General features: G+C 36.2%; 1 protein-coding gene across 4 annotated transcripts in view; it reads left to right on the top strand.

Annotated features, from left to right (window-relative positions):
- The window catches only part of LOC106053628 (uncharacterized), an 81,619-nt gene that overhangs the window by 30,186 nt on the left and 35,259 nt on the right, over positions 1–16,174 (top strand). For 3 of the 4 annotated variants that reach the window (XM_056038107.1, XM_056038105.1, XM_056038106.1), the window contains exon 2: positions 9,194–9,319. In XM_056038107.1, the coding sequence (XP_055894082.1) occupies positions 9,214–9,319 (106 nt within the window). In that variant the 5' untranslated portion in view covers positions 9,194–9,213. Of the gene's footprint in view, positions 1–6,330; positions 6,687–9,193; positions 9,320–16,174 lie in introns of those variants that run through there. The other variant, XM_013209212.2, reaches the window with a different exon arrangement.

The raw sequence follows: 16,174 nt of genomic DNA, 5'->3' as shown, positions 1-16,174 counted from the left end.
CAACCCAAACAAGACAAATCAAACATGACAACCCAATCAAGACAACCAAACTTACACATAGACGATAAATCAAACAAGACAACCCAAACAAACCCAGACACAACAACCCAAATTCGACAACTCAAACAAGACAACCAAGACATGGCAACCCAGCGCTATAATACTTCTAATAAATTACACAAGGAATGGTGGGTCGTTCACCACGGTCAGTCATTTATATTTCTGTGTGAAGCCCAGATATTACCCATATGATTAACTACAACCAAGAAATTAACCCCATTAATACAATATGTTTGCTTGAAATCAAGAAATTAGGCAATTAAGAAAGTCATAAATACATTTTAGATTGATGTTTTGATTATTATATATGATGTAAACATTTCTACCCATGCTTATGAAGTATTACATTTAGAATAATCAATAAATTTTCCATATATTAAACAAAATTAAATAACATCGAATAATTACAATGTTTTGATTGATTCATGTGTCGTCATCGACAATGAATAATTGCTCAAAGTTTGAACTTGATCCGAGAATGGGAAGTGGGAGAAATAACTTGTAAGAGATTTTGACTAGGCAGACAGGAGGAGTGAGTTAGTACAAGCGAGGTAAAGATATGTCTAAAAGAGGAGTTACAGTATAAATGTTTTCTTAGATCTAGAGAGTTAAGGTCAACAAGAACATTATTGTTCGAATCTAGGTCAACAAATTAATTCATCGAAGCTAGTGTGTGGTATACCCAAATTTATTTTTGAAATGTAGATATATAGATTAAAGGTTTTACCAAATGTAAACGCTCTGCCCATGGGATTATTGACTTTTCATTTGGTTTAATTTTCTTGATATGTCACTGGCTTAACACATAACTTACAGCGCGGTCGCTAAGCCCCTGGATTTATTGTGACACAATTAACTTATTTGTCCAAACAGAGGTTGCTATTGACACATTGTTTGGTCTCCACCTGGTTTAAGTGACACCGACTCAAACTGTTAGACCCAGTGACAATGATTGCGAATTCCGTCGGATCTGTGTCATCATTTGTCGTCTGCTAGAGGTTTCTAAGTTTTTCTTGATATTTTTAAGGGAGCGGATCTAGTAAGGATTCTTAGAGCAATAAAAATGTCTAAAAATAGTATCACGCTGAAATTGAATACGGCACATAATAGGAAGGGCCGTGAAATAGTCTCGTGTAGATCTATATCAACACAATAAACAAAGTCTAAGTTTCAGTGTCGACCAATTAAAAACTGTAGTGCTCTACTAAATGTAGACCATCTTCCTCGTTCTGTTATAACAGTTATAGCCAACCTCTTTCTGCCCGGGTGCCATATAATCTTGGGTGCGGCCCATATAGTAGCAAAGTTCCCCTTTCAGATCTTGCGACCTATAGGGCTGACGATGCTAAGGTCATCTGTTTTCTTTGGCCATCGGTTAACTGTGGCCAGCACAACGACTGACCGCCTTTATTTTTTTCCCCAACTAATGTCGGGTACCTTTAAGAGCTCAGTGGACTGAGAGGCGTTCTAAAATCCCGAAATTCAAAATCAAAGTCTTCACTATATTACTAGTAAAGTAAAGTGAAGTTCCCTTTTCAGACCTTGTGGTCTATAGGGCAGATGGTGTAAAGGTCATCTGTTTCTGTGACCTACGGTTAACAAGGGTGTCATGTGACCAGCACAACGACCAACCGCGTTTACTTTTCCCCAACTAATGTCAGCTACCCATTAGAGCTAGGTGGACTCAGAGGTTTATACGAAATTAAAAATCCCAGTATTCACCAGGATTCGAACCCGGAACCCCCGTTCGAAAGCCAGGCGCTTCACCGCTCAACCACCTCGCCTCCCATAACCATATAGTAGCATCAAATAAAACCCATTCCTCCGTGGCTTCATCGTATTCTGTAGTGAGAAGTTATGAAAAAAGGGGAGTGGGGGTGGAATGCACTTTGTCACTGGCCGGATATGACCCACAGGCCGTGGTCTGTGAAACACTTGTATTGTATCACTACCATGATCAAATTACTAAGTGTATTGTGTTCCTGGCTTAAAGTGCGGGTTTACTTGTTTCTAAAAGTAGTCTTCTAGTTTGTTGTAAACATTTAAAATGAATTTTTTTATCCATTAGGATTTTTTCACGATACACTAGACAATGTCAAGGACACTAAATTCAACCTTAATGCTGCCAACTAAAACAAACCAACAAGTAAACTATAAAAGATACTTCTAGCAAAGTGAAATTGCATTAGTTATTTATTATCAACCATGTTATTAATCTTTAGTAGATCTATTCTTGACCGACAACGTGTGCCCTCCAGCATTCATGACTATTTCTATGCTTTGGGGTTTTAAAAAAAATCGCCTTTCATATGGGATCATTCCCTATACGGGATAGGTTTCCAACCCAACGCATAATTAGTGCTTCTATACACCCAGAACACCGGCCTTCAGCTCTGGCTGTCCCAGAGATCACCAGTTGCAATTGACTTTTCTAGTCATCATTGGGTCATGAAATGGACCTCCTTCACCAACCGTAAACAAACAACATTTAGCCACGTGGTGCTCTATCTCTTCTATATAATTTACGATCTCATGTTTAATTCATGATGGTTGTCACGTGAAAGTTTTTTTTTCCCGTTGTTTTATCAATAAGACCACGTGACTAAATGTTGTTTGTTTACGATTGGTGAATGAGGTCCATTATATGCCAGCTCCTCTGCTTGTGTTGGTATCTTGAGGTGATCCTTCTCTGTGGTATTGGGTGTCTAGAAGACAGTTTCCCATTTCCTTATTATCAAAATGTATTATATGATTGATTTAAATCAATTGATGCAATTTCAGTAAATAAAAGCTTTGTTTGTTTAAAGTGGGAGGCGTGGTGGTGAAGCGATTGGCTTCCGAATCGAGGGTCCCAGGTTTGAATCCTGGTGAAGACTAATATATATATATATATATATTATATATATAATTTTTAGCTTTCTCTATACTTTTCATGAAAAAAAAAGAAAATATATATTGCAGTCTAGATTGGCAACACGTAGGTAGATCTTTGATATGTTGATTCTAAAGTCGAGATATCGTCTGCTATTGACTCGGGTCACGGCATTGGTTGAACCCATCGTAAGATAAAAACCACTGTTGTAAGATAAACCCAAGGAATTAGAGGGTGAAATAACAATCTTCACCAAGCCAGAACAAATATGCTTTATTTGTTTTTGTTATTAAGGTGGATTTTTGTTTTAAAGGTCAAGTCTCAGATTTAGACTTTATTGCTTAGACATTGGTAAGCTTTACGAGTTGTCTTAGTACAGTTAAACTGTGAGGTTCTGCAAGATTGTCTTAGAAGGGTTAAAGGATTTATTTCTAACTGGGTGTAGGAGCTCTGAATCTGTTTGTTTGATTAGTTAGGTCAATTTATGTAAATGGATATCTCATATAGATTGTATCGACTGTATGATGTCCAGAAGGTCAGACCTGCTACTGATCGCCTGTATGATGCCCAGAAGGTCAGACCTGCTACTGTATCGCCTGTATGATGTCCAGAAGGTCAGACCTGCTACTGTATCGACTGTATGATGTCCAGAAGGTCAGACCTGCTACTGATCGCCTGTATGATGCCCAGAAGGTCAGACCTGCTACTGTATCGCCTGTATGATGCCCAGAAGGTCAGACCTGCTACTGTATCGCCTGTATGATGCCCAGAAGGTCAGACCTGCTACTGTATCGCCTGTATGATGTCCAGAAGGTCAGACCTGCTACTGTATCGCCTGTATGATGTCCAGAAGGTCAGACCTGCTACTGTATCGCCTGTATGATGTCCAGAAGGTCAGACCTGCTACTGTATCGCCTGTATGATGTCCAGAAGGTCAGACCTGCTACTGTATCGCCTGTATGATGTCCAGAAGGTCAGACCTGCTACTGTATTGACTGTCAACGTTGTACATTTGTGAAACAGTGTCGAGAAAAACAGTAGAGAAAAAAAATGACAAGAAACAGTTAAAGAAACAGTGACGAGAAACAACAAAAAGAAACAGTAAATGAAACATTGACCAAAACAATGACATTAAAAAATAACAAGAAACAGTGAAAGAAACAGTGCCAAGAAAAATTTTATAAAAAATATTGACATGAAATATTCAAGAAACAGTAAAAGAAACAATGATAAAAAAACAATGACAAAAAAACAGTAAAAAAAAAATAAAAGGACAAGAAATATTAAAAGAAACAGTAAAAGAAACAATGGCAAGAAACACAAACATGAAACAGTAAAAGAAACAGTCATACGAAACGATGAAACAGTAAAAGAAACAATGGCAAGAAACACAAACATGAAACAGTAAAAGAAACAGTCATACGAAACGATGAAACAGTAAAAGAAACAGACATACGAAACAATGAAACAGTAAAAGAAACAATGACATGAAATAATGACAAGGAACAGTAAAAGAAACAATGACATGAAATAATGACAAGGAACAGTAAAAGAAACAATGACATGAAATAATGACAAGAAACAGTAAAAGAAACATAGACATGAAATAATGACAAGAAACATTAAAAGAAACATAGACATGAAATAATGACAAGGAACAGTAAAAGAAACAATGACATGAAATAATGACAAGAAACAGTAAAAGAAACATAGACATGAAATAATGACAAGGAACAGTAAAAGAAACAATGACATGAAATAATGACAAGAAACAGTAAAAGAAACATAGACATGAAATAATGACAAGAAACAGTAAAAGAAACAATGAAAAAAAAAAAAAGGTTACAAAGCAAGTTTGTGTGGAAATACAAACTCAAAATCGGCCCGCGAAGTGGTCCCCTCAGGCCATCCTAGCCCAGTTCCGAGTCTGTCACTGCTCAATTTGGTGCTTACTTCGGACTGTTTCAATAGAACTACGTCACACGGTGCCGCCACTGCATCAGAGGATGTAGAAACAAATAGACTACAATCTTTATGGATGTCACGTTTTGGACAAGAGACGACCCGGACAAGGATTTGAACTGGTTCGTGTCCTTGTACGGGGACAAGGCGACCTTAAAACTCACTGCCCGCTTCCTCTTTACGTACTCTAAGGGAAGTCATTCTCAGCATGGTTCCTTACCAATGGAGTTTCTTCTTCTTCTTCTTCTTCGTTCTCATTGTTATGTTGGAGCGTTCAGATGACTATACCAATACATGAGATGAACTGCGCAGTGGTTTCCAAATCAGGGAGCTCTTCATAAAGTTTTCTTTCTTTTTGGGGTGTTTTGGGGCTAGTGTTTTGTACGGGCCTCTTGGTAAAGAGAGCAGTTTTGGAGGACGTGGTCGGCATTCTCTGGTGATACTCCACATGGGCAGATTTCACTGGTTATGGAGTTTCTGATTCGGTAGATAAAAAAAGTATGTTTCAATATTTTCAGAAAGAATATCAGAAACTATGAACTATAAACTATCAACAACTACAACCCTATCTCCGTCGATACAAAAAAGAAGAGCCGTGCTGTTGTATTATTATTTCGACTAACGACTTGATACCACAAGATACAGAGATTTATTAATGTTATTACTTTTACAAAAGGCAGGCGACCCAAAGGCAGACCCCGAATGTGATGGATTGACGATGTGGAAGCAGATCTGAAGTAGCTTGGGGTTAGGGCGTGGAGACGAAAGGCCCAGGAGAGATCTGAATGGAAGGATGTGCTGAAGCAGGCCAGAGCCCTCCATGGGCTGTAGAGTCACTGGGATGGGATGGATTGTTATTACATTGTTAATATGTATATGTATTCGATGAACTGATAGTTATAAAGATATAGCTAAATCCTAGGTGTCACTTACAAAGACCGCATCATGAATGAATACATTAGAAACAGGATTAATACAGCAACCTGACACCACGATGACCTGCTAAACACTGTCAAAAAAAATGTTAACACAATCTATGGCCACATATCACAAGGTCCTCAGGGCTTTCTTCAGGGAACGGTATCAGGAAGAAGATGAAGAGGAAGACAGAGAAAGCGATGGGAAGACAGTGAATGAAATTTGATCAAAGGCCAAGGACAGAGAGAAAAAGAGAAAGACGGAAGACAGATCTTGTGTGGTGCCCCAAAGGTCCAGGATAGAGTAATGGATAGGTGAAGGTGAAGTTAAATGTGAACCTGACCTAACTGATGTTATTGAATGATTATCTAATATTGATGTTGGTATTATTTTTTTTATAAAAGATAGATGACATTTGAAGTGGACGTCACAAACGGACACCCCTTTAAAAAAAAACCGAGAGAGAGAGGGTTACATACTTTAACCCGTACTTTTCAATGGATACCTAGAAAGCAGGGGGAAAAAAAAGCTGCCTACATTCTAATGTAGGATAAAGTACTTTGTTCAATTAATCGACTGGTTAAAAAACAAATTCAAGTCTTTATGTTATAAACATGTAACCGCAAGCCCTCAGTCTGGCAACTCACGGAGAGACTTAAATTTCTATGTCCTTTATTGCTTCATTCTCACACACAATCAGGCGTATATAGTGTGCAGCCCACATGTCTGTGTGTGTGTCAGTGTATGTGTGTCACGTTATTTGATAACTTTGAGTAGGTCGTGTTCTAGGGATTCTTTTATCTGATAACACATGGACTGAATTAAGTTTTAGACGTTTTCGAAGAAATTGTTCTGATTTTTTTCTGGTCGCAAGGTAAGTAATCGGAGGCTTCATATTAATAATAGCTATAATAGATTAAGGATGAGTGCAGTGTTTTACATGGTTTCGCAAAGTCAGTTGCAACCTACATATTTTCCCACATCTGATGCAGACAACGTTGTTGTCCGCCGGGGGTCTTTACGTATTCTGCGCCTGTCTTCTACAAGGGCCTTCCACTTGGCCTCAAATGTTTCGTTAGAGCTCTCCAACTGTCTCTTTCTTGACGAGCTTGAAAGCATTCAATCTTAGTTTAAATTTCAAATGCAAAATGTATATGGGTCACTTGTGTATACTTAGCTGCATGACCTTTCTGGCATCTAAAGTCACTTGTATCGTCTGTGTTAATACAGGTGGAACTAATAAACATCCGAAGCCGAAGTAATTTTTAAAACAAATTATCATAGACCTGATTTTATGAGGATCCTAACATCCATAACATATAAGGTTATAATTTCAAGCAGCTTCTTGGTCGCGTGTTATGCGCTTCGGACTGCCGTCATCATAGTCCCTAGGTTGGGGCTAAGGTGTAACCGTATCTAAGAGATGCTTCGAAATTTATTACACGAAGCAATTCTGATTATGGGCCCTAAATTCCTCTGCAGTGTTCTCTAGTAGCCTATTTCAATTTGAAATTGTACTAATAGTTGTATTGTTTTTATGTAAAGCTCTATTCAATGTATACTGCGTTTCCTCTGGTCTAATGTCTTTGTGGACATATGTGAAAATGCAACCGGCCTACTTAGGACGAAATGTTTGAATCCTGCCTTTGTACACCAGCTAGCACAACTCAGAACGAGTTTTTACATTTTGAATAATAAATATGTTTAAATTAAGATATAATGTAATTATTATAAATGGTTTAATAAAGAAAAGATCTGGTCAAGATATTTAGTATTGAAACCTGACATCTTTAATACACCCCCCATTTCCAAGGGTAGACAAGCGTGCAGGCCTTTTACCATGAGTCATGCGAGTATTGAACGGGCTCCTTGAATGATCAGTTAGCCAGCACAATGACTACAGCTTACCACTTGAAACATGAACGACTCCATTCACACACAAATAAGCTTAGCACTTAGTGGCAGGTAAAACCTCGTAGGTGCGCTGAGGGTCGGCCTTAGGCCTTGGCAAACTAGCCGCCTATGGCCTCCGGGTTGGTGGAGGGCTCCGATTGGTGTGTGTGTGGGGGGGCTCCGATTGGTGTGGGGGGGGGGGCTCCGATTGGTGGGGGGGCTCCGATTGGTGGGGGCCCCCGCAGGACTAAAAACAATGCAAACCTTGTATCAAATCTCTTTGTGTACTAGCCTTGTATCAAATCTCAAATATAGGTCTCTTTGTGTACTAGCCTTGTATCAAATCTCAAATATAGGTCACTTTGTCTACTAACTTTGTATCAAATCTCAAATATAGGTCTCTTTGTGTACTAGCCTTGTATCAAATCTCAAATATAGGTCTCTTTGTGTACTAGCCTTGTATCAAATCTCAAATATAGGTCTCTTTGTCTACTAGCCTTGTATCAAATCTCAAATATAGGTCTCTTTGTCTACTAGCCTAGCTCCAAGTCTCTTCTATGATTCAATGTTTATTGACAAAAGTTAAAATCTACGTGTTAGGCTACTTATGCTAGAAGACCCTTGTTGTTAATTTGCGTTTATTTTTATTTTGCTCTTTCATTTATGGCCCAGCTAGTTCAATTTGCCTAGGGCCTCCAATTATATACGGCAGGCCGTGTAGCACTTAATAGCTTATAGTAGTGTGCAGTAGCACCTGTAGTAGTAACTTGTAGCACGTTGTAGCACTTAGAAGCACTTGATAGCTTACAGTAGAGCGTTTTAGCGCGTAATATCCCACAGTAACACATAATTATACATAGGCTCTAATTGAACGTAGACATACGTAGTACCTAACACAGGCCAAATTGTGAAGGACTATTCATGTTGATTCATTGTGATCTTTCAATGCTAGAATGAAAGTCTTTGAAAAATTCCTAATTTGGTAGACAAATTGTAGTTAAAATGAACTTCTAATCCACCAGAAATAATACCGAAAAGATTTAGATATATTTTCTAAACCGAATTACCTGTTTATTTTCGGGTTCACTACCTTCGAAAGTTTTTGAAAAATTCCTGATTTGGTAAAGTAATTGTAGTCAAAATGAACTTTTAATCAACCAGAAATTATACCGAAAAGATTTAGATATATTTTCTAAACCGAATTACCTGTTTGGTGTTATACTGCTTTTGAAAGCTTTTGAAAAATTCCTGATTCGGTAAAGTAATTGTAGTCAAAATGAACTTTTAATCCACCAGAAATAATACCGAAAAGATTTATATATATTTTCTAAACCGAATTACCTGTTAAGGGTCCCACAGGGCCTAGAGTAAAAAGGGGGAAGAGTGGTAAAAATTGGTGCACTTACATAGTGTGTGTGTTCTAGCTCAACAGAAAAGAATCTCTGAGATTTAATAATAAATGTATTCCTTGTCTCCTCCCTCCCCCAGTGACTGGACAATCTCTGAGAATGGACGAGATAGAAGAACGACGTTGCAGAAATGAACCCGACCCAGACAACCACAAACACAGTCTCCCTATACATCTCCTATCAGGGGTCTACACAGCCCGCAAAGGTAAGTGGGTTCTTCCTCCTGTTCCGCGAGGCCCGAATGGGTGTTCCACGAACTAATGGAATAATTAACTAGTAGGCCACCTCGTGGATTAATCTCTCTAAAAAAAATAAGCAAAGTGTTCCGCTAAATATTCAGAATGTGCGCAGTGTTCCGTTAAGGGAAATAAGTTTGGGAACCGCTGCTGTACTTGATGCTGTACTATTTGGACTGATGCCATGATTGCTTACGGGCAGATACAATAGATATCAACAATGACAACAATTAGACGGCATATTTTATTTTCGCATTTTAACTGACAATACTTTAAATCTACAGTTGGCAACATGGTCTTGGTTGAAAAGTGCCTGCTAATTGTGTATTATTTTTACGAAATAGTTGCTCCAGATTTATTGCATTACGAAAACCCTACACATTTTCATTCTTTGGTTACTGAAATATGCACATTACATTATTTTAATTTTCTAAGCGAAGGAAAGTTAAATGTAATGTTCAGTACTCCCTTTCTTTTATAATATGGCATGCTTTTAGATATTACTTTTTTTTTTATTAATAAGTGGATTTTTATTAAGGCTCTCGAAAAAGTGAAGGGTCCTCCTCAAAAAATTCTGCCCCTGGGTCTAACTTACTTAAATTCGGACCTGGGTACAGTGGTCAAACTTAGTGTGGTACAACACTGAACATGCCTAACCCACAGCTAGGTGCCCCCCCCCCCATATGACCGGACTTAGAATTGATAAGGCTCTAAGCTATTAGAGATATGTGTAAATCAACCAATAGTACTAAGTTAAAGCTTGTTTCTTGAGGGGATGCAGCATTGCCCACCTAGCAGGGAGGAATTCTAAACTCGAAAGTTTGGCCAAATCAACACAAAGACCACAAGGCTCTATGTCCTAAGGAAAGCAGCATCCCACACGAATAGGACATTGAGAAAGCGTGACGCTAACAAATACATAACAATAGTGCGGAAAAAAATAATTAACTCTTTCTCTCCGCAATAATTTTCACGTTCCAATAAAATAATTAATTTCGCTCATTTGCATTTCACTATACGGTTATGATTAAACTTCAATAACGTTTTTGTTAGTAATCAGTCATTATATATTATTTTATTTTATCATTATATATTATTTTATTTTATCATTATATATTATTTTATTTTATCATTATATATTATTTTATTTTATCATTATATATTATTTTATTTTATCATTATATATTATTTTATTTTATCATTATATATTATTTTATTTTATCATTATATATTATTTTATTTTATCATTATATATTATTTTATTTTATCATTATATATTATTTTATTTTATCATTATATATTATTTTATTTTATCATTATATATTATTTTATTTTATCATTATATATTATTTTAAAATTCGCCCAGAAAAATAAAAAGCGAAGCATGTTTGTTTTTCTTACATTAACTCAATCCAGAATTAGTTGTTTAATGAAGAATTGATACAATTTAATCAGTTTAATCAGACCTTCTCATTCACCTTGGTGTACGATTTTGACTTCGACTCCAATGAAACCAGGCCTTTGCGGCTTCATTGAGAACTCTGGGAAATAGATTCGAGGCCGGATAGCACCACCTTTTGGGCCTGATCTGGCCTGCGGGTGGTACTTTTGGCATCACGGCAGACTGTCACACCCAAGAAAATTGGGGGGGGGGGGGAGGGGGGGAAGAGGGTTTAACCTCATTAAGTTTAGGGAATTGAGTCGTGCAAATTTGGGTCTTGAAATCTAAACCTATCTTTGATCTAAACCTATCTTTAACCTAAACCTATCTTTGATCAAAACCTATCTGTAATCTAAACCTATCTTTGATCTAAACATATCTATAATCTAAACCTATCTTTGATCTAAACCTATCTTTAATCTAAACCTATCTTTAACCTAAACCTATCTTTAACCTAAACCTATCTTTAATCTAAACCTATCTTTAATCTAAACCTATCTTTAATCTTAACCTATCTGTAATCTAAACCTATCTTTAATCTAAACCTATCTTTAATCTAAACCTATCTTTAACCTAAACCTATCTTTAACCTAAACCTATCTTTAACCTAAACCTATCTTTAATCTAAACCTATCTTTAATCTAAACCTATCTTTAATCTGAACCTATCTTTAACCTAAACCTATCTTTAATTTAAATCTGTCTTTAATCTAAACCTATCTTTAACCTAAACCTATCTTTAACCTAAACCTATCTATAATCTAAACCTATCTTTGATCTAAACCTATCTTTAATCTAAACCTATCTTTAACCTAAACCTATCTTTAACCTAAACCTATCTTTAATCTAAACCTATCTTTAATCTAAACCTATCTTTAACCTAAACCTATCTTTAATCTAAACCTATCTTTAACCTAAACCTATCTTTAACCTAAACCTATCTTTAATCTAAACCTATCTTTAACCTAAACCTATCTTTAACCTAAACCTATCTTTAACCTAAACCTATCTTTAATCTAAACCTATCTTTAACCTAAACCTATCTTTAACCTAAACCTATCTTTAACCTAAACCTATCTTTAATCTAAACCTATCTTTAATCTAAACCTATCTTTAACCTAAACCTATCTTTAACCTAAACCTATCTTTAACCTAAACCTATCTGTAATCTAAACCTATCTTTAACCTAAACCTATCTGTAATCTAAACCTATCTTTAACCTAAACCTATCTTTAATCTAAACCTATCTTTACTCTAAACCTATCTTTAACCTAAACCTATCTTTAATCTAAACCTATCTTTAACCTGAACCTATCTTTAATCTAAACCTATCTTTAACCTAAACCTATCTTTAACCTAAACCTATCTTTAACCTGAACCTATCTTTAACCTAAACCTATCTTTAATCTAAACCTATCTTTAACCTAAACCTATCTTTAACCTAAACCTATCTTTAATACCCCCTTTTTTCTTCTTTTTTTTGTACAAAGCTTATATCAATTCAATCTGTCTGTCTGGTTAAGGTTTCCATACGTTATTTCTCCCACGACCAAACTCAGTTTATGTTGAAATTGTGCACAATTTTTTTTGTTCTAGTACCTGACAAAACACGAATCAATAAAAAAAAAAAAGAAATTAACTATTGGTAATTAATTATTTAGTCTGAAAATTGAACAAGGGAAAGAAATCATACTTGACAGGTGTGGTGGTATAATTGGAACTCAAGGCTCTTGAGGATGCTTCAGCCTTGAGTTCGAAATCTAGTCTTACTTTATATGCATTTAAAAAGCGATCGCGGTAACATTTCCTTTTCCCAACTGGTCTAGACCAGGGGTCGGCAACCTTTTGAGTCTAAAGAGCCGCATGTGGCTCGCGAGCCGCAGGTTGCCGACCCCGGGTCTAGACCAGTGATATGTTCACAGCCCGTTGAGAAAGCTAAAAGCATGAAACTGCTAAACAAAAAACAATTAGTAAAAATATTCATAATCGCACACATTTTTTGTTGTTTCTCTTAATTTATTACAAATTTAATTGCACGACTGGTCCAATATAGTGATACTATTACACTTAATGTAAGCTTGTTTTTATTTTGAAGTATAATTAGTTTTTCTTATTTTGTTCTGATAATGTCCATTGTACAGTGTATAGTTTGTCCATCGTGGTTCGGTGATGACCACTTTTTGTCATCCATGGGGCTGAGGGCTTTGCACTGGGGTTTTGTGCCTCCTCATGTGGCTGATGAGACCTAAGGATATTGTTATTTGATGTATTTGTAAAACAGGACCATTTGAATAACTTTCCAAAAGTACCAAAACCTGCTCTACTTTTCATGTGATCATTATTAAGGGGAGATAACGCAGTCATTTAGAATTAGTGCGTGAGAATAAGCACAAGAAAATAAAATCAACGAAAATTTAGATAAGAAAAAAAAAAGTATATATATTTTAGAAAATAAACAGTTATTCTTAATAAGAACATGAAAATGTTAAATCGTCTGTATTTTAGAATTTATCCATTGGATATTGCAAAAATAAAATAATGTAAACTATTAAAAACCATGCATGAGCCAATTAATTAGTGGTACATAAATCAAGAAACATACCATTTGTTGAACCATTCTTCTATGAATTTGGAGAGTAGAAATAATTACACAGAACTATATTGTTCTTTGCACATACCTTGATTTTAAGTTTTAGCTATCACCAGCTACCTGTACCTGGCTAGTGAGAGTCACATGGCGCTACATCATAGTTTCGCGGAACAAAAAGTTAGAATTTTTTTTTTATTGATTGTATTTTTTTTATATTTTTTTGAATAATAAGCCAATAATTCCAATTTTCAAAGCTATGTAAATCAAATAGCACCGTATTGAGAACCAACCTCGAGTAACAGGGCCCAAGAAGGCGGCAGATCAGTGTTGGTCTCGATATGAAAGTGACATGTACTAAATGAAGCTATTGCGACTCTAGCTAGGTAAGCCCCACCTTGACAGTGGCTTTTCATCGGTCCCATCTGGCAATCTCTATCGGACACAGTTAAGGACAGTTGACCTAATCATTAAAAATTAGTGTTATAATGTATACTGGATTCAATTGACGAACGTAAAAAAAAAAGGATTAATAATTAGTACTTGGTCTTATCAGACTTTTCAAAAAGAAAATTTGATGCTCTCTCTTTGTTTCTGGATTTAGCGTTATAGCAAACATGATTAGGCGAATCGCTTAAAACCATGCATGAGTTGATTACTTAATAATACATATATTGTAAATGTGCGGAATTATTAGTTCAATCCATAGTGGTCGTAATTTTTCCATTAATTCAAATTAGTGGACTGACATGTAATCAAGCAATCGTAATTGATATCGGGGCAACGTTCGCCATCCTTGCTTAGTGCAAGACTTATCAATTTCTCTTTAACATTTCAAACAATTAATCCTTATCTATAGATTAATGGTAACTTCTGCTCCAATAATTATACACCGCTGCCACCATTTTAAATAAGATTTAAGTTCACAGTAAGTACCAACCTCGAGTAACAGGGCCCAAGAAGGCGACAGATCAGTGTTGGTCTCGATATGAAAGTGACATGTACTAAATCAAGCTATTGCGACTCTAGCTAGGTAAGCCCCACCTTAACAGTGGCTATTCATCGGTCCCATCTGGCAATCTCTATCGGACACAGTTAAGGACAGTTGACCTAATCATTAAAAATTAGTGTGTAGTATAGACCTATTGTTACTTTAACGAACATAAAACAGGAATAATATTTTTTTCAATGAGACAAGTACTTGGTCATATCGGACTTTCAAAAAGAAAATTTGATGCTCTCTCTTTGTTTCTGGATTTAGCGTTATAGCAAACATGATTAGGCGAATCGCTTAAAACCATGCATGAGTTGATTACTTAATAATACATATATTGTGAATGTGCAAATTTGTGTATTCAGACCGAAATGGTTGTAATTTCTCCATTAATACTAATTAATGGATTGACATGTAATAGCGCAAATTCTGAGATTTCCTTTAAAAAGAACAAAATCAACGATAGCCATCTTTGTTAAGTGCATGACTAATCAATTTCTCTTTAACATTTCAAACAATTAATCCTTATCTATAGATTAATGGTAACTTCTGCTCCTATAATTATACACCGCTGCCACCATTTTAAATAAGATTTAAGTTCACAGTCACTAATAAAGAAAACAACCACAATTAACGTCAAGGCAGAACTCAACCTTTTTTTTTTTTAAATCTTGAACAAGTGCCACCTTTTCACACCATACCAGCATCTACCTTTACGTATTATTGAAATTATAATAACATTGTTGGTGTTGTGGGTTGATATTCATTTTCAGGACTGAATTTTTTACAATATTAAGCTCCAGGTTCAGCCTAACAAACACCATTGCACACACGGTCGTACAAAAAGGTAACCATGTGGATGATGATTTTTAAAAAAAAAGAACTTTACACATGCAATATTAATGAAACAGATGATATATATATATATATATATATATATATATATATATATATATATATATATATATATATTACCTTTGTAGATCTAAGTGTTGCGTTAGTAATAACATATATAGTACTAATTTTAATATCTAGAATGTGTATATTCATCTCAACATGAAGCATTATCATTATAGTCAATTACAAGTAAGCTGCTTTCTTAATAATGTAAGGCCGTGTGATTGTCAAAAGAGTTGAGCCGAAGGCAGTTCGAACTCTAGGCGTTTAAGCCTGAATGAACAAACCGTTCTGTCTGGAAGAGATCCAAGTCAATGTTTATGTAAAATATTGCTATTTCCGATATATCCAGCACTCCGGGCGCATGGACTAGAATGCATGACCGAAGGCCGAGCACACCGGCAACCCCCGCCATTTTGCTATGTTGTACCAAGCTAACCGTGCATTAGTGAAATGGCCCCTTGAGGAACGGCGCATGGATTATCGACAGGGACGTGGAAGCTCTCTTTCAACTCCGCACCGTGCAATGGGAAAGCTCTCGCATTCCCTTGGACACTCCCACAGGAGTTTTGTTTTGCTATTCATTTAGCCTAATCTCTTCCTCTAGCGATCGCTTCCATCCGAGTGCCACGTTGAGGCAGAATAGCATAATCCTGATAATGTACAAACCCAACTTGTCTTACGAAACTGACAGCGGCCCACTAATGGCATCAAGTCTTGTATTGATAAATGACACCACAAAACTGGTAGTGAAACTCTAACACAATAAAACACTGACAATGGCACTCAAGGATTCTCAAGGACACTTCCTAACTGGCGATGAAACGCTAATAGTGGCAATGGTAATCTCGAACTAGCAATGTAATAGCAACGCTGGTGGTAACACCAGCACAGGCAATGGTAACA

Source organism: Biomphalaria glabrata, chromosome 8, assembly GCF_947242115.1.
Source record: "Biomphalaria glabrata chromosome 8, xgBioGlab47.1, whole genome shotgun sequence".
NCBI lineage: Eukaryota > Metazoa > Mollusca > Gastropoda > Planorbidae > Biomphalaria > Biomphalaria glabrata.
Note: the sequence above shows the minus strand (reverse complement) of the source record. Positions and strands in the feature narration are given on the sequence as shown.